This window comes from Marmota flaviventris, chromosome 17, assembly GCF_047511675.1.
Source record: "Marmota flaviventris isolate mMarFla1 chromosome 17, mMarFla1.hap1, whole genome shotgun sequence".
NCBI classification, from domain to species: Eukaryota; Metazoa; Chordata; class Mammalia; order Rodentia; family Sciuridae; genus Marmota; species Marmota flaviventris.
In genome coordinates this window covers 23873821-23896636 of record NC_092514.1, presented here as the reverse complement: position 1 = coordinate 23896636, position 22816 = coordinate 23873821, and the positions used below count along the sequence as shown (strand labels likewise).

The window sequence follows — 22816 nt, the reverse complement described above, 5'->3', positions numbered from 1 at the left end:
AATAAAGCTCTCAAAGAGACCACACTTGCTGTGTGAGGAGAAATAAACCTGGTGCAGACTTTCACATTGCAGAGGAGACAAATGTGGTCTTCTGAGGGTTCAGAAATCCCTTATATAAAATGTTGTAGTATATTAATGTGTACCAAGTTTCCCTTTTGGAGTGATAAAAATGTTCTGGAATTAGATACTGGTGATGATTGCACACTTTGTGAGTATACTTAAAACCACTGAATTACATACTTTAAAAAAATGAATTTTAGCCAGGCGCGGTGGCACACACCTGCCAACTTTGAGGAGGGTCAAAAGCCCAAATTTACGACCCTGTATCTGTCAAGAATGATGGTAGCCTGGATTAGTGAAAGAAATAGAGGAATTTGGAGAGATTTGGGAATTAAAAATAAATAAGACTTGGTGATGGATTCGATAATGGGTTTGGGGAGTGGGGGATGGCAAAGGGATGCTTAGATTTCCAGCCTGCACATGTGGGTAGACGGAAGCATCATTTCCTGGAAGGCAACTGCGTTTGGGAGGGAATAGCACGACTTTGATCTTGGACCATGTAAAGTTAAAGTGCTTTGAGCCATTGGCAATGTGGGGTAGGCAGTTGGATAAACGAGTCGGAAGCTCAAAGACAATTTCTGTACCGGAGATATAAACTCGGGAGTTATCTCTCCCCAAGAAGATAATAATTGAGTTGGGTGAGATTACCAAGGAAGATAGTGGAATAAGAAGAGAGATGGCTTCATTTCTCCTAGAAGACCAGCTTTAATTATTATGGGATGAAGAAGGTCAAGCCTGAAAGGGAGTCAGCACTGCAGGATAAAAGCCAGGCGTGTGGGCTGCTAAGAAAATCAAAGGAAGAAAGTCGAGTTGTCCCTGGGCATTCAAAGGGGATTGGTTCCAGGACACCTCATGGGATGCTGAGGACCTGAGGATGCAGAAGTCTCTTATATAAAATGTTGTAGTATTAAGGTGCACCAAGTTTCCTTTTTGGAGGTGATAAAAATGTTCTGGAATTAGATAATGGTGATGCTTGCACACTTTGTGAGTATACTTAAAACCACTGAATTACGTACTTTAAAAAAAAAATGAATTTTAGCCGGGCGCGGTGGCACACACCTGTAATCCCAGTGGCTCGGGAGGCTGAGAAAGAAGGATCACAAGTTCAAAGCCAGCCTTAGCAATAGCGAGGTGCTAAGCAACTCAGTGAGACCCTGTCTCTAAATAAAATACAAGATGGGTCTGGGGATGTGGCTCAGTGTTCGAGCGTCCCTGAGTTCAATCTCTGGTACCAAAAAAAAAAAAAAGAATGAATTTTAAATGTGAATTTATCTCAATAAATCTGATTTATTTTTTAAAAAATAAAATGGTGCACTATTTGCATATTCCCTGCACACATCCTTCCATACCATTTAAATCATCTCTAGATCACTTGTAATACCTAGTTCCATATAAATGCTATGTAAATAGTTGTCACATTATATTGTTTAGGGAATAAGGACCAGAAAAATCCGTCCGTGTTCAGTACAGATGCAATTTTTCCCCCGAATATCTTCAATCCAAGATGGGTTGAGTCTGTGAGTCCCAAACTATGAATGTCAAGGGCCGAGCAAGTTGCAGAAGAGTGTGGAGACCACCATATAAACTGCCAAGGACCTCATGAGAGATGGAGATGGGAATTGGCGTTGTGATGTGGTGGACGCAGACGGTGGGAGTGTGGGTATTCTGGTGGGTGGTGGGTCAAGAGAGGCAGAGCGGAGGGGTGGAAAAGTGAGAGGGAGGAGAGGGGATGGAGGTGCCGCTGTGCCAGTGCTGAGAGGTGGTCACTGGGAGACACGCGGTGGAGGGGTGGCCCTTAGGAGGGGGCAGTCATGTGCATGCATTCAACCAACCACAGATTGAAAAACATTTTCTTAAAAAATTGTGGGCTGGGGATGCAGGTCAGTGGTAGAACAAAATGCTTGGCCTGTGCAAAGCCTTGGGCTCCATCCCCAGCACAAAACAAAACAAAACAAGACAACCCCAAAAGGAAGCTGGCCCTTGCCTGGAATCCCAGCAACTTGGGAGCCTGAAGCAAGAGAATTGCAAGTTCAAAGCCAGCCTCAGCAATTTGGTGAGGCCCTAAACAACTTAGCAAGACTCTTATCTCAAAATAAAAAAATAAAAAGGGCTGGGGGTGTGGCTCAGTGGGTAAACATCCCTGGGTGCAATCCCTGATACAAAAAAAAAAAAAAAAAGAATTATGCCTGCACCAAACAGGTACAAAGTTTTTCATTCTTGTCATTAGTTCTTGCACAATACAGTGGGACAACTATTCACATCATATTCACATTGTATTAGGTACTATAGTAATCTAGAGGAGGTTTAAACTATATGAGAGGATGAGCACAGGTGATCTGCAAATTCCACACTTTTTTACATAAGGGAATTGAGCATTCTCAGATTTTGGTATCTGCATGGGTCCTGGAACTAATCCTCTGCAGATATTAGGGGACCACTGTCTATGTGTGCCCCAAGGTAATATAACCCACAAAGTCAGTGTATAAAGCGTGCAGAAACTACAAGTTGATTTAATAAAAACGATACGTAAAGTACATGCCTACTGCTGGGTGACAGAATCAACATGTAAATTGCATGTCAACTCCCAGGTGATATGGAGGAAATGCAAGCCAGGAAGGGACAACGGAGGGCCAGACTGCTAAGAAGGGACAGCTGAGCGAAGGCTTGGAAAGAGTAGCAGGGGGTACCTGGGGAGACAGGTGGTCATGGGTTTATGTCCATCTTCCCTGTGGCAGGTTGTTTTGCAGAAGGGCCCAAAGTTTGCATGGGAAAAGAGAGGAGAAGGTTAATAGCAATGCAGGGGCCACAAACCTGAGGCCTGACTTGTTCAAGTTGATGCCCGTGTAACCCAGCATGGGGGCAGGAGTGCAGAGAAACAGGTGTGACCCGGAGGCTGGAAGGACATGCAGAATGAGGAGGACAGCCTGAGCCTCCCACTCAGGAAGAGATCCCCCAGGAGCTCACAGGAGTGCATTTTCCTCAGGCAGAACCTAAGGGGTACATGACATCACCTCTGAGGACTCCACCACTCTGAATACCAGTCATTCTCTTTTCCTTTGACAGGGGAATGCTGAGGTGTGCTGCCAGCCACCCCTTCTCCGGCACCTCACATCGCTGTGCTCATTAGGTTTCTGGTCCTTCCTGTCCTGTCTCCCTCCTAGCTGTCAAAGTCGGGCCTAGAAGGGCGTTCGAATTCCACATGAATGATTAGCAACGACCATGCAGGGAAGAACCCTTCTTTTATTTATTTCTTTTTTTTAATTTTATTTACTTATTTATTATTTTATTTATTTTTATTTTTTAGTTGTAATTGGACACAATACCTTTTATTTTATTTATTTATCTTTATGTGGTGCTGAGGATCAAACCCGGGGCCTTGCACGTGAGAGGCAAGCGCTCTATCGCTGAGCCACAACCCCAGCCCCAAGAGCCCTTCTTTTGACTGCTTGGAGAAATGGTTTTCTTTCCAGATTTTTCTCTGTTATGTTCTAGATGGTTTGGATTCTGATAAGGTTGTCACGGTGAGCAGCCCAGGATCTTCAATATATAGATATGGGCACAAGTTATGTCAGGTCATTGCAAGAAAAGTCTCATATTAAACAGGGAGACCCCTTGGAGAGGAACTAGGGACTGAGGCTGCAGAGGCCCAGGGGCTCCCATGGGTGACCACTGGTTGTGACATCTCCCTGGTGTGGTGTCCTGAGTATATTGCCATCTGCTTTTATATCTGTCTTCTGGTGACGAGCTCATTCAGCGTGTGGGTCATTTCTGTAGGTCATTTCTGATGGGTCCCCTGCATCCAGTGTTAGACCTGCAGGGAAATCTAGAGCTGTGTTGTCCGTCTTGGTGGAGGTAACATCAGCGACACTGACAGGCAGGCACCACGGCTGTTTTCATTCCCAGATAAAGAAGCTGACAGGTTAACAGACAGAGCCAAGGTCAAGTGCCCAGTGCTAGCCTGTGACAGACAGGATTTGAACTCACGGATCTGGCTCCAGACTCACCCTCTTCACCTTCACGTTGTAATGAGGCTGAGGCAGTCGGAGGGTTCCCCCCCACCTTATCTCATCTGATAATGGGGTGCTTGTAATTGCTCTCTTTCACTGACCAGCAGGGAGGAGCAGGAGGAGCCCGATGACCGGCCCCAGCAGCGCAGGTGGGAGGTTAGAACAGGCTCCCAGAGACCTTTCTTAGCACCTGCTCCCCTGCCTCAGTGGCATTTGCTTGTGACAGGAATGAGCAAGGGGAGGGAAGCCGTCCTGACTGCAGTCTACCGAACCCCACGGTTGCATCTTGTCTGCATTTGGTAAGTTAATTCATTTTCCAGACAACCACAGACTAGCATCCCTGCCTCCTCAAGTGTGCCCCTCCCTCGGGGGGTCCTGATGTCTGCCCTGTGGCCGTTTGGAGCACCAGGCCATGGCAGGGCCAGAGAAGGAGAAGGGGCTGGACTGGCTAGGACCAGAGGCCAGTCATGAGGACAGGGCTGCCTCCCTACCCCCCCCCACCCCAGGCTGGCTGGCTCTGCGGCTGGGGCAGGCGCATGAAATCTGAACTCTGGAGGGAAATTTACTGCACAATAAAGGAAGAATGGCCCGCTTTGGGGACAATTAAAGCCACATTACTGTGGAATTACAGAGGACGCCTGGGGAATTAGCCACATTCAAAGCAGCCAGAAGTGCCAGGGCCAAGAAATGCGGGGCGTTCACACATGGCTTTCCCCTGCCCCCGACTTGTACAAGGAACCTGTCTGGTTCCCAAACCCCCCCTAATTTCAGGGCCAGGAAAAACATTTCCAAAGACTACCTGAGAGGAGCTATTGTCATAAGATAACCGCACCAAGCCCAGCTTGTGCCTTAAATAGTTCTATTCTGGTTACAAAACCAACAAGTCACGGGGCGGAGGTCTAGTGGGTAGGACTCAGCCTCACCGTTGGCCCCTGGGAGAGACAAGTGCCAGGAGTCAGCTGGTGCCGGGTGGGGTTCCAATCCCAGTTACTCCTGTGAGCTCAGCCGGGGCCTCAATGTCTTCATCTGTAAAATGGGGATAACAAAACCTTCCCCACCTGGTGTTTGTGAGCAACGTTGAGTGGATAAGTAGTATATGATATTAGGCCCCAGTGAATTCATTTTTTTTCTTTTTTTTTTTTTTTGGCTTCCTTTAGTGGAATGAAAGTTTGGAACTTCATATCCATGGCTTTTTAAAAAATATTTAAAAATTTTTTTTTTAATTTTCGGTGGACAAAACATCTTTATTTTATTTTTATGTGGTGCTGAGGATCAAACCCAGCACCCTGCGCGTGCCAGGCGAGCGCGCTACTGCTTGAGCCACATCCCCAGCCCCATATCCATGGCTTTTAAGCCAAAAGATTTGACCAACATCAGGTCAAACATAGTCAGCAAAACAGTGGGATTGTACTGAACATGTACACACTTCTTGTCGTCATTACCTAGAGAATATAGTATAACAACTATTTACCCAGCTTTTACATTGTATTAGGTATTATAATTACTTATAATACCTCATATTGCAATTACTTATAATACCTAATACAATATAATACCTAATACTTTAAATCATCTCTATTAAGTACATGGGAGGATTGTGTTGTTGGTTATGTGCAGATGCTATACCATCTTACATAAGGGGCTGGAGCACCCACAGACTTTGGAATCCGTGGGGGGTTCTGGAACCAATCCCTGGATACTGAGGGATGAGTATAAGGTTTAGAACTGCACAAGGGTTAGTACTGGGTTTCCATCCCAGCTCCCAGGGTCTGGAAGAAGATTAGATTTTGTTTCTAAATCACAAAGTGGATGGCTGGAGCCATCTCGAGTCTGGGAGATCCCTCGTCAGGGACTCTTTCATGCACATCCTTCATTTATCTCTTTGGCACATGTTCAGGATGTGACGTGGGTGTTTAAGGTGCAGGGTGGGGACTAGAGAGTCCTAGCCTGACAGGGAAACTGGGAAGAGTAAAAGATCCCCGGAGCCTGGTGCACAGAGCCACTCTGGGCAAATCACCTGTTCCTGTTTTAGTGACCAAAGTGAGCAATGATGGCAGGTGTCAGCGGCTCCATCTTTGAGTACTGCCCTCCATTCCCACCTCTCACTTTCTTCCTCCCGTGGCCCACCTCATCCTTCAGGCAGTGGCCTGGTATCTATTCTCCATCTTTTCCGTCTGAGCGCTCTCAGAAGCTCCTCACTCTTTGAGGACATGCTGCTGTTCTAGCACCTTCCTGCCCACTTTGGGGGTGAGGCCTCAACGAGGGGACAGCCTTTCTTAGCAACACCGTGCGATCCAGACCCAAAGCAACCAGCAGAAGAGAGTTTGGTTACCTCCTCCCTCTCAAACCTTCTGCTGATTGCCAGGGCTGGAGGGACTTGAGGGTCTTTAGAACATCTGGGGAGGACTCCTGGCCTCTGTACCCTCTTGGTGTTGAAACAGCAAGGCAGCAGAATGTCTTGGGTGACCAGTGAGCCAAGCATTCAGCCATGTTGCTCACCCTCAAAACAACTGGGAAGAGGAGGGTTGGGGGCTGACTTGCCACAGGCTCCCCTTTCCCGTAAGGATCAGTCTCTTGTTGGGTTCTTGCTGAGCCTCTGGGGTGACATACCATTCCTAAATACAGGAAAGAGATGTTCCAAATAATCAACAATGAGCATCCTGGCTGCAACCCAACGCAGAGGCACCAGCTGCAGTGAGTTGTGTTGGTGCCGGTGTGCAGATCAGTTGACCTTGAAGCCTTTGAAACCCTGAAACACTTCAGGCTGATATTCTGGCTAAAATCACTGCCACTTCTCTGTCACTGCATTGCCCCAAAGGCCATTCAGAAGATGGCAGAAGCAGAGTCACTGACTGTCTCTCCAGGAGGAAGAGTTTATATTTTCTGCCATCATGGATAACTTAGAACACTATTCTAGAAAGATTGTCTTAGGTTTTTTTTTTTTTTTTGCAGGACCGGGGATTGAACCCAGGGCCTTGTGCATATTAGGCAAGTGCTCTACCACTGAGCTACACCCCCAGCCCTTTTTATTTTTATTTTTTTTGAGACAAAGTCTTGCTCAGTTGCCGAAGCTTGCCACAACTTGCCATCCTCCTGTCTCAGCCTCCCAAGTTGCTGGGATAACAGGTGGGAGCCTGTATTCACTGTGCCTGGGTCAGAAGGGCTATTTGGATTTGTTTTCTTACACATCCATCCCCCACATTTGCCTCAGGGAAGTTCTGCGGTCTACTTTCCACATGCACAGTCCCTATCCAGGGGACCCAGGGTTATTTGCACCCCGGACTCCCCATCACTAACTTCTGTGTCAGAATGTTACGAGGGACAGTCCTAACCTCAAACTTGGAGGTATCTCCCAGCTCCAGGATGGACAGGCTCTCTTTGAAAGCTCTCTGAGTTGCAAAGAATTATCTCAGTCTGTTTCTGCCTTCTCCCCAGAGCTGGAATCTCCTCATTCTTTTCCTTGAATGCCTTCAGGGACGGCAAGGTCACTATCTCCCAGGGGTGGCCCTCGGTCACCAGCTCCCTCGGTCAGTTGGAATCTGCTGTCCCCTGTCATTCCCTCTGTGCTGTGGTGGGCCACTTGTGTTCTTCTGCAGTATGATTTTTAATTAAGGTCTTTCATAGTAATCTCAAAAATAGTTTACCCATCTCTAAATAAATTATACCTAATTGGTTTGATTAAAAGAACTGGATTCAGAGTTGGGGTTCAGATTTTGATCAGTTCCAACACAAAACATGCCCAGATGAAAACAGTCTTTGGGTAAACATTTGGGGCCACTCAGATCATACCTGCCTTCCTTCTGCTTGTACCCCTACCATGTAGAGATCTTTGCATGTGAAGTCGGGGTTCCTCGCATGGAGAGTTGTGGCGTGCTTAGGAATAACAGGGCTCTTAGAAGCATGGGGATGGCAGAGAGGTGACCTGTCTTCTCAGTAGTGATAATGGTGTCATACAGCAAGGGAATACATTTGGGGGGTCATTTGACAGTTGGCATCCTTTGCCTTCTCTCATAGGACCCCATGGCCTCCAGCACAGGGCTTCTGTTCTCTTCAGTAGTGGACAAACAGAAGTGAATAGGGACGGACAGGTTGACACTAAACAAACAAGAACTGAAGAATCAGACAGCTCTTTGAATTAAAAAAATTAAAAAAACCCAAAAAACTCAAACAGGCCTCTGCCCTCCTGGGCCTGTTGAATTAAGGAACCTTTCAACCTCTTCCAGGACCCACAGGTGCTGAGAAAATTAGAGTTGCCTTTGATAAAATCTGTCACATTGAAGTCACATGTCTTAGGCAAAGGGCAGGTTTGATAGGGATCTAGGTTGTGTTGGAGTTATGATTGCCCTGCGAGCCTCGGGCATATTCTAAAAATTGTTCATTGCAATTCACATTTACACGGGAGTGCTGTATTTTCATTTGTGAAATCTGGCATCCCTAGTTGGAGAGTGAATTAGGAAAATGAGAAGATACGTGGGTGTTGACCCAGAATGACTCTCGGGACCCCAATTTCAGCCAGTCCCCTCTGTGAGCCCTTGCAGGGCTCGGCATGCAGTCTGGAGTCCGAGGGTAGTGTAGGCTGTTCTCTGGAGCTTCCAACTCAAGTCAAAGTTAACCAGAGAGTCAGTTAAATAAGAGGTCAAACAGAAGGATGCAGGCCCCCCAGGTGGTGGCGAATGAATGGAGAGGAAGGTGTCCCGGATCACAGGCTTCCCAGGCTGATGTGGGGAGAACAGAGTGACTGCAAGTCATTAAGCCCCTCCCCGCCAGCAACCCCTCCCCCACTGCTGCTGGATCCCGCCTTGGATCTCCGGCCTGGCATGTGCCAGCCTTGGTGATGGGACCCATTACAGATGGGAAATGACTCCAGGGAGCCGGGAGCCAGGCTTGGCCAGCTCTGCTGGCAAGTCAGCCCTCATATGTTGGTTGCAGAAAGCTCACGGAGTGTGCGCAGCACCTCTGGGGAGAGCCATTGGAAAGAAGCCCCCGCTGCTGCGAGCAGGCATCTGGCGGAGCCCACGAGTCACAAGGCAAAGAGGATTTCGTGGCAACAAAGCTGTGGGGGGAGCTCTGCCCAGACAGCCCCTTCTCTGAAAATTGTGTCTTCAGGAAGGAATTCTGGCAGCCCCAGGGGGGGAGGGTGGTAGTGATGGGGATCATCAACTTCTTTCTGCCCTAGACCACCCCCCTGACCCCTTGCTGGCTGGAAGAGCCCCTGAGTTACCAGGTGAGGAGTTAATCACACTATCACCAGGTCCTCGTGTTTCTCATGTCTTCTGTGACCACAGGTTAAACTGGGAGACCTTAGCAGGCTACACCAGCCCTGAGCCCTTGTGTTTCTCCTTCAGGGAACAACATCTTTCCTGTTCCATGTGGATGGGAGTGGGGTAGGGTGTTTACATGGGGCCCTATTATGAGGAAGAAGCAAGACCCCTGGGAGTCTCTGCACCTCCATTTTGAAACCATTTGCACCCTTGAGGGCAAGGGAGTTTGCATCTTGAAGGAAGTGGGCAGCCACAGAAGGTTCCAGAACATGGCAGTCACAAGATGAGAGGAAGGTTTGAAGAGGGATTGGGGTGGAGGGCCACTTGGAGGTGGGGAAGACCTAGAGTTGGGAATGCCATATAGCGGGGGATGGGGGGTAGGGGCTAAGGCTGACTCCCTGAGGGAGGTGTCAAGCCAGAGTGAGGCCCACTCTCGGCCCACCCAGCTGTCTGGGGCCGGGGCTCTGGAGAGGGAGGATCTGAGGAACTCTGCAGACCAAGAATCGGTGACTGCTCGGTGCTTATACAAAACCTCCTTGGCATTTCCTCCACAGAGAGGGGCCTCCCCGCGGGGCCAGGAGGAGGATGTTTGTGCGGGAAGGCCTGTGCTGTCCTCAGCGAAGGGCCTGGGAGACGTTAGTTAGGAGGGGATGGCTTGGAAGCCTTAGGGGGAGGCGTAGCAGCCAAAAAAGGGCAGGGGAAAGAAAAGGCTAAGATGTTTACAGAGGGAAAAAAAAAAGTCAGTGGAAAAAATGATGATGAGGTCAAGATTTGGGAGATGGCCCCGCAGTCAACTAGGGGAGGGGACGGGACGGTGGCCCCACACAGGGGGAGAAAGAGCCACAAGGCCCCGGCGGTGCTCTCTGGACCCTCTAACCCCCGTACCTTAATCCTGTCTGTGGCCCTGGTCCCAGCCCAGAGAAACGCGCCTTCCCACCCTGTAGCTGGGTCCCCAATGGTCAGTGGGTCTCTCTGACCAGTGGGAGCTCACTTTTCCGGTGGAAGAAGGAGCCGGGGCTTGCCAGACTTGGACTTATCTTTCCCCCACCCCAGTCCTTTCTCCAGATGCTCCGGGAGAGCCCAGCTGGGTAGGGGCCCAGGCTCCCTCCCCTCAGCCCTTTTGTCTGCCCTCTTGAGTGGGGCCTTTCCCAAGCTCCACAGGTGTGAAGAACTTGTTACTGTAGTGTTTGTTCAGCCCTATTAGTGGCCTGAAGGACTGTTGACAGAGGGCCCCTTTGTGATCAGACTTGGCTAAAGCTCTCTAAGCCCTCGACAAACACAGGCCACTTATCTCCAGGGACTTTATCAGAAACCATCTAAAGCCGTCTTTGGCTGGCCGGCCTCCCTGGTCCTCTCACTCAGGGGACTGGAGTTCCAAAGCATTTCCCACATTTTTTTTTTTTTTTTTTTTTTTTACCCTACCACCTTGATCCACCCTGGTCCATTGTGTCCCTGATAAAGGAGATAAAGTCCAGGTGGGGTTGGAAGTGGCCGGGGGGATTTTGTTTTCAAATTGGAGCTTCAGAATAAATGGCTGTGGCCAGGCAGGCCTCCGGGCTCCTCAGAGGACTGACTTAGAGAGGAAGGGGAAGCCTCTCTGTGAGAACTTGGCCTTCAGGCTGACCAGGAGGGTCCCTGTTGGTGTCTGCGTTTCATGAAATCCTCCTCCAAGACCCCCCCAGCCCTGTGCATGCCCCAAAGCAGGATACCCAAGAGCCTCAGGGGATACCTGAAACCTCAGATAGAACCAAGCCCTATATTTACTGTGTTTTTCCTGTACACACACACACACCTATGATCAAGTTCACTTAATACATGAGGCACAGTGAGAGATCAACAATAAAATCAATAGTAAAATAGAACAGATATAAAAATGCACTGTAATAAAAGTTAAGGGCTCTTTCTCTTTCTCAGAATATCTTACTGTGCTGCCTTTGCTGTCTTGTGACGGCTTGAGGTGACTCGGTTCCTACATGATGAAGTGTGGGAGGTGACCTGGGCATTGTGATATAGGGTCCCGTGACTCTTGATCTTCTGATGATACGTCAGGAGGAGGGTCATCTGCTTGGGGGATCCTGGGTCACTGAGCCATGACGCTCTTTTGTAATCCCAGTTGACCACAGATAACTGAAATGTTGGAAACTCGAAACCTTGGATAAGGGGGGATTACTGCGCTCTGTGCATCAAAAGGGTTTCCTCCGCCTGCTACCCTGGAGGGAATCCTTTCTCTCCCAAAGACCCAGGGATTAATTCTGTCCAGTCCCCTTCCAAGTTACCAGCCTGTTCCCCTCCTGAAGCTGTCACCCAGTAAAGACCTGTCACTTCTACTGTCAGCAAGATGGAAGCCCACAGGATTCCCTCTCAAGTCCGTGGTGTCATAGAGTCCCCTCTGTGATCCACCTAAGCCCGGGAGTGGTCTTACTGCCCCTTCCGTGGTCCTGTCCCCTCTGCTCAGTCCCACCCTGAGACTCTTCACAATCTCATCATCTTCATCGCGGAAACCTTGAGCACTCCCCTCCTGCACTCCTGGATACCCTCCCTAGCACATCTGTGAATGTTCAGATCTGTCCCCAACCCTCCCAGGAGTTTTGGTGTCACGGAGACATAGGTTCTGGGGGAGCCAGAAAGATATCTTAAAGATCATCAGATCCAAATGTCTTCATCTTTTCAGGTGTGAAGATGGAGGCTCGGAGGAGCCAGGTGGACTTTCCAAGGTCACACTCCTGGGGCTAGAGTTCAGTCCTCCCAAATCGTGCCCACCTCTCTTTCCTAGTGATGCTATATGGCTGTGTGTGATGTGACTTTAGTAATGGTTATGTTCACCCAGGCTCTGCTTCTGTGTCATAAGCCCCTGGCTCCCAGGGCTCCAGGCACCCTCTTTGCCTCTCTGCATTCTCCAGAGTGGTGGTTCTCAGAGTGTGTCCCTCAGGCCACCTGGGACTTTGTGAGATGTGCACAGTCTCACACCCCTATACAACCTGGGAAGAAGCTCTGGGGTTGGGCTCTGCACTTGGAGAATTAGCAGACAGTTCCAGAGAACCTGTGCACCAGCTTTGAGAAGCATCCTTTGGCTGAGCCTGGTGGGGGCTGTTTGAATTGAAAATCACATCTGGAGAGAAAGCCGAAGGGGCCATAATCTGTTTTAGCCAGAGCCAAGTACAGCCACACAGCAGCTGTGCTTCTGCCGAGGAGCCTGGCGCCTCGAAGGGGCTCCATTAATATTTGTTGAATGAAGAAATGAACGAGCCGTTATGCAGAAGTAGGTTCTGGTGGGGGTGTCCTTCCTTGGTGGCCCCCTCTCCTGTCTTGAGAGGCCACTACTTTCCTCCTGAGTTTGCTGAGATCCCTGAGAGTCCCGTAGAACATTCTCCTGTCGTCTGGATTGTCCTGCCCAGTGTGGACAGTTGATTCTTCTTTCACACAATCAAGTTGCCCCATTCGTGGGGACCTTTGCCGATGGCTTTTAAAATTGAACTTGAAACAAGGCAGCCCCAAATTATTTCAGACCCTAGAGCCTTAACTAGAACCCGAAGACTCCACGCATGTCCTCTTAGTAAACAATCTCTTTGACTCACTCGTGGCTGCTCACCGCAGCTTGTATCTGGCCAATTGACATTTCTAGTGACAAGTTCTAGCCACCTTTGTGAGTGGTGGCTTTGGAGTGACAGTGGCAGCAGCGTTAGCCACACCTGGGAACCTGCGAAGATTCTGCCCTACTCCCTGTTAGAACTCCTTGTGTAGTTCCTGGAATATGGTAGGTGCTCAGTACATATGTGTTGACGACACAAATCAATCCACCTGCCATTGGGTTTGCCAATGATAAAGTGAAACCTATAATCTGGGTTTTGATTATTTTATAAATTTATCTATGTTCACGATCACTTCTCTTAGGCCCAGCTCACCGGTAGACACAAAAGGCTGTGGTTTCCAGAAATGCCTGGGCCCATGGTGCCTCAGCCCCTCCCTCTGAGAGTCCAGTGAGGGTGATATCCGGGTGCTGCTGGGAACCAGGTGTGTGGGCTCTGTGGTTGCTCAGCCCAGCCATTTCAGGAGATGCTGAAATCTGGCCTCAGAAGGACACTTACTGGACATGGAACACTTAAAATTTATAAACAAAAGGCAGACGATTTCTAAATAAATAGTGCACCAAATAGAGAGCAAAGTCATAAATAAAAGGAAATACAAGATACCTCAAACTCTTAAAAATAGCTCTCACATATTTTTATGACTCTGTACCAATTGTTTAAGGAGAGTTTCTTATGAAACCAGACCTCTGTCCATTGTCTTCTTTGCAGACTGCCCATCATGAACTCTCTTCTCTGCCCACCCCCTGCAGGGCTCTCTCTCCACACAGTGGGTTCTGTTCTGTTTGGTTCCATTGGTCTACACTGGCCTGCAGGCCAGGAGTATTGATGTCACGGGGGGAGGAGGAGGGGCTTGGGAGAATGCATCTAGACAGAGCCCCAGGCGACCCCTGCGCAAGTGACATTGGAGCAGTGCTGGCAGAATGTTCCATCTGGGCTCTGACTCTCTTCTCGGGTCCTGTCCTCGTCATCTTCTTCCAAAAGAGCCCAGCAGATGGACATCCCTGTTGGTCCTGATAGTTCTGCTCAAAGCTAGAAATCCTAGATCTTTTATGGATCCTTCTCCCCTTTGAGATGGGAACATCCTGAAGACAGGACTCTGTCTGGCTTGGTGCTGTCACACCAGCACTCCAGATGTAATTAGCAAAGTAACCAGTAGGGGAAATAGCACCACAAGTCCCTGCATGTGCCGGGCACGCCCAGCCTGCCCTTGTGCTCTGGAGATGTTGAAATGTGCCTCTAATCATGACAGATCCAGAGGGGAACTTACCCTCTTCCTGGCCAACTGGAAGCCCAACTGGTCTTTGATACTAACTCCCCAGGCTGTGGATGGTGCTTTATATGGGTCGGTTATTTTGGTTAGTTCAGCTATAGACACATTAAGTCCAAAAATTCCCAATATACTGCATAAACAACATGGGGCAGCTTTCCTAAAAGAATTACCCTGGGAGGGAGAGAAGACCGAGATCCTGTGCGCTAAGAGGGCAGAGAGGGGACCCTGGGGCCAAGACCAGGGACAGAACCCTGAACCACATAAATTTCGGGGAGGCAGGACCAGTGTCCCTGAGAGATACGGTCAGGAAATAGTTCAACAGTGTCTGCTGAACACTTTCTGGGCCTGGGGTGGTCTTGGTGGGGCTTGGAGGTTAGTTTATCTGGGTCTTTTGGGGAGGACCAGCATCATCCAGCTAGGGTTTGCAGACTCAGTCTTTGTGCAAGACCTGTTTAGAGTCCTGGGTTGGAGTCGATGGCACTTAGATGTGTGTTCTTCCCCCTAAAGCTTCTCAGACTACTTGAATGGACAGAAGTCAAACTGATGAGTTAAAACAGCAAGATGAGTTTAAAGCATCAATTTAAAAAAAAAAATGTCGCTGGGTGCAGTGGCACATGTCTGTAATCCCAGCCGCTCTGGAAGCTGAGGCAGGAGGATTGTGAGTTCAAAGCCATCCTCAGGAATGGTGAGGTGCTAAGCAACTCAGTGAGACCCTGTCTCCGAATAAAATACAAAATAGGACTGGGTATGTGGTTCAGTGGTCGAGTGTCCCTGAGTTCAATTCCCGGTATCCTAAAACCAAAAAGTATCATCACAAGGTCATGCCTTATCAGGGTCTGGTCTAGGCAGTATATTCTCTGTCTTACCTGTCTGTCTACCTATTTACTTACTTTCCTACCTGCTAATACATCCATCCACCAATCCATCTATCTATCGATCCACCAATTTATTCATCTATCCATCCATGTACCAATCCATCGATCCATCCATCCATTCATCACCCAGTCTGTCCATTCATTGATCCATCACTTCACCCATCCAGCTACCAATCCATCTGTCCATCTGTCCACCCCATCTACCCCCCTGTCTATCTACCACCTCATCCCATTTATCTCTCCATCTTCTCTCTTGGACATTCTTTCTCTTCATTTGTACAACAAAAGTGTATCCAGGCTTGCTTTGTATTAGTGGGTGTCAGAGCAAACACCTTGCCTGTCCTCAGCAAACCAACACAGCTGACAAGCACATTTGTCCCATTTTATCGAAGATGTGTAAATAGGAGGCTTCTCTGGCCCTCCCCCTATCAGAGAGAAGCCCCAGGACAGCTGAGAGTCATCCATCTCTGTTTGCCACACAGCTCACGGCAGTGGGTGGCATGTAGCTAGAGTGCCATGAAAAAATGTGTTGGATGGAACTGACCTGAGGGGTGGTGAGGAGCTGGGCGATTGTAGTTTTGTAGAAGAAGACTGAGAAAGGCTTAAGGAATCTTGGTCATAGATTTGTGCTATAGTAGGACTTAGAGGAACTTCTGCTGGGAGAGGACTCTAGGACCCTATTCCTTGGTCCCCTCTCTGTGTCAGAGAGGGTTGGCATGGAGTTGGGAAGGCCCCCTCGCCCACCACCCTATCCCTCCTTACGCCTTATGTCTAAAGTGTAGCCACACCTGGTACATCTTTGATGATCCTTGTGTGATAGCTGGAAGCGAGTCTCTCTGGGTAGCTGGGGGACCCCTTGGCCAGGCAGGACTCTGTCCTGGCCTGTGCTGGTCCTCAGGAGTTTCCCTGCTTCCCCTGCCCCCTTCTCTCCCAGGGTGACCTCAGTTCTTACAAATTTGCCCTTTCCTTCCCGCCTTGAAATCTGATAATGAAACTAATACCCAATATTTTTTGCCTCTGAGAGAAGCAGAAGATAAACAGGAAGGCACGAAGGATTAAGGTATCTCTCCAAGGCAGGAGCTGGGACAGGCCGGGGGGTGGATTGGGTGACACCTCTGGGTAGAGCAGAGGGATCCAGATGTGAGCCGCTTCGCCTGATGCATTTTTCCATTTGTGTAGAGAAAATAAAACAAAGAGAAAAGAAAACAAGCTGTAAAATACTTTGCAGAAGTCTGAGCGTGGGCAATTGTCACTTGAAGTCCCTGACAGCTCCGAGAAGCAGGAGGGAAGGAGGGGGACGCCCTGCTTTTTGAAGTTGGGCCTCAGAGCTCTCTTTTGTGTGACCAGTTGTTTGGGATGAACCTTTTGTTGGTGTGAGGTGTATATAGAAGAGAGATTCCAGCTCTGGCTTCCCCTTAGAAGCTCAGGAAGGACTCAGGGTCCCCAGGAGGGGCTCAGAAGTCCATTGATTCCCCTCAGTGGACAGCTGGAGCCTCCTTTATAGGGGAGGACACAGGATGAAACCAGTCTCCAAAAAGAACCAAAAGATGCCACTCCAAGGCATATAAAAGGCAAAGGAAGTGAGACCTGGTGCTTCTTCCAGATCCCTGGCCCTGGACAGGTGTATCAGGCCCTGGGATTTCTGTGCTTTGTAGGATAGATCTAGATTCTGGGCTGTGGTCCAGGCCTGCTTGTGACCTCCAGTGATCTGACACTTTGCTCTGGGGGCTGTGGGTCAGCAGCTAGAAAACTGGGGCCCTCCATTCACTGGCTCCATAGCTGGTCACTTCATGTCCTTGAACAGCACCCTGCCCCCCTGATCTAGCTGAGTTAGACCAAAGAAATGATGAATGTACTTTAAGTGTGACCATCCCCCATGGGGAGGGCAGGGTACCAGCGTTCTTTCATTGCACCTGGGTGAACTAAGTTCTTGGGGACCCCAGCTGAGGGACACTTGGGAAAGCTCTTCGGGGTCGGGGGTGTCCTCTGATCTAATCTGACCTCCAGCAGCTTCTACACTTCAGGGTGTAAACTGTCTTAGCACTTCCTCCAAAAGCCATCCTCCGTCTCCTCTTGATAATTGAGTGACCAGTGAGGGAGGGAATGGCGGGGGCGGGGGGTGGGGGGGCTGACTCTAGGAAGAGCATTTAAAGGAATGCATTATAACATCAGAGAAAAATTAAAGTGGCAATTTAAAAGCAAATAAGGAATAGAAATAACATATGAATAAGAAATGGGCCAAAATATTTGTATCATAGAAATGTTTTTAAATACAATAGTGAAAGAGCTGTAGACAGTGCGAAGAAAACCCCACCTTATTTGAAAACTGGGCAAATGGCATGAACAGGCAATGTGGGCGCACGCTCAGGAAATATAAATAGACACTCAGAGAAATGCCCAGCCTCCCTCGTAATCAAAGACATGCAGATGAAAATCATGTGTGAGTTTTTTTTTCCCCCCAGACAAATTGGCAAAGATTAAAGAAAAGAAGCATACTTATAACAAATGTGCATTGTCATTTTTCTCAAGGGTGTGGCGACACAAGAGCTGTCACATCCTGCTTTTGGGAGAGTGAGCCAGCACAGTCTTTCTTGACAGCAATTGGGCCATTTGGATCCAAAGTTAAAAACATGTAGAACCCAAATTTTGACTCACAGTTCTGCCTTGAGAAATGTGTTTCAAGGTGGTTCAAGGTGATTACCATTGTGTTCGAAGGTTGTTACCATGGTGCTATTTTTTTTTTTTCTTTTTAAATTTTTTTGCAGTTCTAGGGATTAAACCCAGAGCCTTCCACATGCTAAGCAAGTGCTCTACTGCTGAACTGCAGCCCAGGCCCTTTTTATTATATTTTTAGACAGGGCTTGCTAAGTGACTGAGGGTGGACCTTGAACTTGCAATCCTCCTGCCTCAGCCTCCAAAGTCCCTAGGATTATAGACATGAGCCACCATGCCTGGCTCCCTGTGTTATTTATAATAGTGACAAACTGGAAACAGCCTAGCTGTCCAACCCTAGGAAACTCTGCTGTTAAATGCATCTATTTTAGATTGCAAGAAATTCCCAACACAGTACCAGGTAACATATAAAAGTTGTGAAGAATGGCTAGGCATAGTGGTACACTCCTGTAATCCAAGTGGCTCGGTAGGCTGAGGCAGGAGGATCGTGAGTTCAAAGCCAGCCTCAGCAACAGTGAGGCATTGAGCCAACTCAGTGAGACCCTGTCTCTAAATAAAATACAAAACAGGGCTGGGGATGCAGTCAGTGGTTAAGTGCCCCTGGGTTCAATCCCTGGGAACCACCCCCTGCAAAATCTAGAGGTATACAGATATGATCCATCTGTGTTTATAGGGAAAAAAAAAAAAGTAGCTCCACACTTGAGCCAAAGCTAGTGAAAGTCTGGAAGCAAAAATCCCTAGGTTAACACTGGTTGGTGGAAATAGTAGTATATTTTTCCCTGATTTTGTTTTCCAAGAGTGTGGCATTATACATATATTTCTTTAGGAATTCCATAAAGGTATGGTTTAGAATGTACTTAACATAAGTCCAGATCTAAGACAGATCAAGTCAAAGAAGGAGCCAGAGTAGTCAGATTCAAGCTGGAGTTATCCCAGAATTTGAAGCCCAAGGAGAGCAGGTATGGGGGGTGGTGGTGAGGAGGGCTCTATGGGAGCCATGCTGGTGCCTGGGCCAGGCTGAGGGGGGGGCAGTGGAATGGGCCTGGAAATGACCTTGAAGTCACGAGACACCTGGAACATGAGAAGGACACAGCCAAACAAAGAGGGGGTGTCCAAGGAGGAAAGGAGCAGCACCTGCAGGCCAGGAGGGGGCAGGTGGGGAGTCCTTGCACATGGCTCACTCTGGAAACTGAACAAGTTGAGCCCAACTGAAGCAGGAAGAGGGAGGGGGCAGGTGAGCAGAGCTGCAGCTGGACGGGAGGCAGGACTGGCTGATTCAGAGCCCTTGAAGGCCATGATAAGTGATTTCAACTTGATCCTGATGGACATCCTCAGATTGGTGCTTAGGAATTCCTGCTCTGGTGACAGTCGTCCCTGGGTAGCCATAGAGAATCCCTGATGTGGAAACCAACATCCACAGATGCTCAAGTGCCTAAAATGAAGTATCTACCCAGAACCTATACATATCTTCCTATATACTTTAAATCATCCCTAGATGACTTATCATACCAAACACAATGTGAATGGTTTGTAAATAGCTGTTATATTATTTGGGGAATAATAATAAAAATAATGAAATAATAATTTCATTATAAAAATAAACATATAAAGTCAGTACATGTTCAGTACAGATGCTGTTTCCCCCCTTAATATTTTGGATCTACAACTTGTTGAATCCGGGGTTATAGGTCCTGCAGATCTGGAGGGTGATTGACTGACTGTACCGTGGTAAAGGTCACCCAGAACCCTCAGCTCAGAACACAGGGCGGTGGGAGGACAGTGTAGAGAGGAGTGAACGAGGGAGGCACTATTACATCCAAGTGGAGACCCCAGGCTTCAAGCTGGGAATATCCGTTTTTAAGTCAGGAGCACAGACGTGGTTAGGGGGGGCAGAAGATGGTCTCAGAGGGCATCAGGGCTGGCGGGGGAAGGGTGCCAAGTCCTGAGTCATGTATAAGGAGTAGGTGGAAGGAAGCAAGCCTGGCTGGGAGGAAGCCAGAGAAAACCAAGCCAAGGGTCCTCTGCAGGGGATCCCAAGCCCAGGGATGGTCAGGCCTCTACAAGATGGGAAGCCCACAGGGTTGATGTTGGGAGGGAAGACAGGGCACTGGGCCCTGGGGTCCTCTAGGGAGTGGGAGCCTGCCAGCGTAGAAGCTGTGTATGAGTATGCTCAGGCCGTGGGGCTTAAACACATTTTTTTCCTCCCAGTTCTGGAGGCGGGAAGTCCAAGGTCAAGGTTGGTTTCACCTAAGGCCTCTCCCCTTGGCTTGCAGGTGGCTGCCTGCTCACATGTCCTTGCCTTCCTGGTACTGGGGATTAAACCCAGGGATACTCTCCTACTGAATTACATCCTTAGCCTTTTTATTTTGAGACAGGGTCTTGCTAATTTGCCCAGGCCGGCCTCGAACTCGTGATCCTCTGAGTTGCTGGGATTACAGTTTGTGCACCACCGTGCATCTCAGCTGGTCCTTCCTTTATGCACATACACCTCTTGAGTCTCTCAAGAGAGAAATTCCCTCTTCTTATAGGAATACCTTGGAGTAGGGCCCCCACCTAAGGGCCTCATTTTAATTCATTCACCTCTTTAAAGTCCCTGTCTTCAAACATAGTCAAATTCTGAGGTACTTGGGGTTAGGACTTGTACACAAGAATTTGGTGGGAGCCTCAGCCCTGGTACCCTGAGGTGTTCAATCATATTGACGGGTGCAAACAAAGGAAGCCCGGGAAGAGCTCCCGGGGCGAGACACTGCCTCCCGAGATCAGGAGTGGAGATGAAGGGGGCAGTTGGGGGCAATTGGAAACAGAGTCTCTCTGGGTCCCCATGATGTCTGTCTCCGCAGCACCCTTGTTGGCTCACAGTCTCTGCCTGTCTTTCCTGCAGCCTGTAACTGCAACCTGCATGCCCGGCGCTGCCGCTTCAACATGGAGCTCTACAAGCTGTCTGGACGCAAGAGTGGAGGCGTCTGCCTGAACTGCCGCCACAACACCGCTGGCCGCCATTGTCACTACTGCAAGGAGGGCTACTACCGTGACATGGGCAAGCCCATCACCCACCGGAAGGCCTGCAAAGGTAGGCTGCGCTTGGAGGGGGGGTGGGTGGGACAGAACTTGACCTCTTTCCTTTCTCCTTTGTGATTTCTTTTTTTTTTTTTTTTCTAGTTTCCATACAGAGGAGTGTAGACTGAGGTCATCACACACACACACACACACACACACACACACACACACACACAGCCTCCCTGGTATTTGAAGGTGTAAGCCAAAACAAAGGGGCGATGGAGACATGGCTCAAAGGAGAAGAAAGGAGAAGGTGTGATCCCCTAAGAGGGTGCAGGGCTGGCCCGCTGACGCCCCCCCCCTCCTGAGCTTCTCCTCTGCACAGGTGTGCTGCATACCACAGGGACGCGAGTCATGTTCGCCAGGCTTACCTTCGGGACAAAGGACCCTCTTTTCCCAAACCCACGCAGACGCAGACGCAGTTCTTTGGATGTGTGTGCATGGGCCCCCACCCCCTGTCACACACACATAGACACGCACAGTTGCAGAGAGGTTGCAGTTTCAGGATCAGGGTCTCAGAAGGAACATTTAATCCATTTGCAAATAGCTTTACTTCTCAGGACAAAAAAAAAAAAAAAAAAAGAGAGAGAGAGAGAGAGAGAGACCGGAGACTCTATTTTCGCTCACTGAAGCAAGCACTAACGTTTTAACTTTCTGCTGTTTGTTTTTCTCCCACCAACAAAAATGAGGCAATGGTCAGATGACTCAGAGAAGCTGATGAAATGCCAGAGAACTGAGTGATGTTGGAGGGTGAGAAGTACCCTCCCCCCATGCTAGCTTTTGGGAATTCCAGGAACCAGGGTTCTTTTGCTCCCAAAGATGGGGCCCAGGGCTAGGCGCGAGCATGGCTTCTCAGGAAGACGTTTATCTCCAAGAGCTCCAGCCAACAGCTCAGCATACACGGGGTCCTGACATAGGCTTGTGTAGACCCTGACAGAAGGTCCCCAAGCCATGGCAGACGTGAGTCCAGTACAGAAACCCTTCTGGGTTTCAGCCTTTGATTGAAGTATCATCTTCGTCACAGGAAATCCACCAGATGTTGGGCACTTGTGTGCAGAACTGACTGCATAATTTGCAGGGCCCAGAGCAAAGTGAAAATAAGAGGCCCCTTACTCAAAAATAATTAAGGCTTTCGCAACAGGGGCAGAGAGCTTGACAAAGCATGCATCTTTCTGAGCATGATGCCAGCGCTGTTTGTGCAGAACCCTCTTCTCAAAAACAGAAACCCCACCAGGTTCCCAGTTTGTCTCCTCCAGGAGAGAGCCCTTTGATTCCAAATGCACATAGATGAGTAAGGGTGGCTTCCAAGATGAAGCAAGCTGTCTCCAGATCTGTGGACTTAACGGCCTCTGGTGATTGCCAGAAGAAAATTGAGCAGAAAGATAGCTGGGCTGTTTCCATATCAAAAAAGACAACGATTTCAGGTAAGCATCCTCCCGGAGACTTGGAAAAGGGAAGGTGGCCCGGGCAAAGGGACCCTAGAAGGGTCTGCAGTGTCAGGAAGGTATGATCAGGGCAAGACCAGGGAGAGATGGCTGTGGGTTTTCTGAGTGCAGAGTTGGAAGGCATCCAGCTCCTTTGCCTGTGCCCAGTGTTTGTTGTCTCATTTTTACAGAAGAAATTGAGGCCAGGGGTCTCATAAACAGCTGGCTGACACATAGATTTCTTGGAGATTCAGCCAAGAAGTTTTAACCCATAGCAGCCACTTAGGTGGGCAGCCCTGTGCCCAGGGAAAGGGGGCGCTGCTCATATCCTGCTGTTTTCTGCTGTTAGGACAAAAATGCCTGTTCCCTGGAGATGCAGGAAGAAACGAGGCTTGGTCATCTCCACCTTTCCCTCGGTTGCCAAGGGTAGGGAAAACGGCCATGACATTTCTTATCCTCTTACTGCTCAGAGTGAGAGATGCCAGGAAGCCACAAGGTTCAGGTTCATTCTCCAGGGTCTGCCTCTCTGGTGGAAGGGTTACCAACGCTCAGCTTCCTTTGCTGGTTTCTAGGGGGGAACAGAGGCAGGCAGATGAGGGGCT

The 22816-nt window shown here is 49.0% G+C and overlaps 1 protein-coding gene across 1 annotated transcript in view; it reads left to right on the top strand.

Annotated features, from left to right (window-relative positions):
• Positions 1 to 22816, top strand: part of Ntn1 (netrin 1) — a 174087-nt gene that overhangs the window by 90552 nt on the left and 60719 nt on the right. Inside the window, exon 3 of the mRNA XM_071603099.1 lies at positions 20615 to 20803. Coding sequence (XP_071459200.1) covers positions 20615 to 20803 — 189 coding nt within the window. The remainder of the gene's footprint in view (positions 1 to 20614; positions 20804 to 22816) is intronic.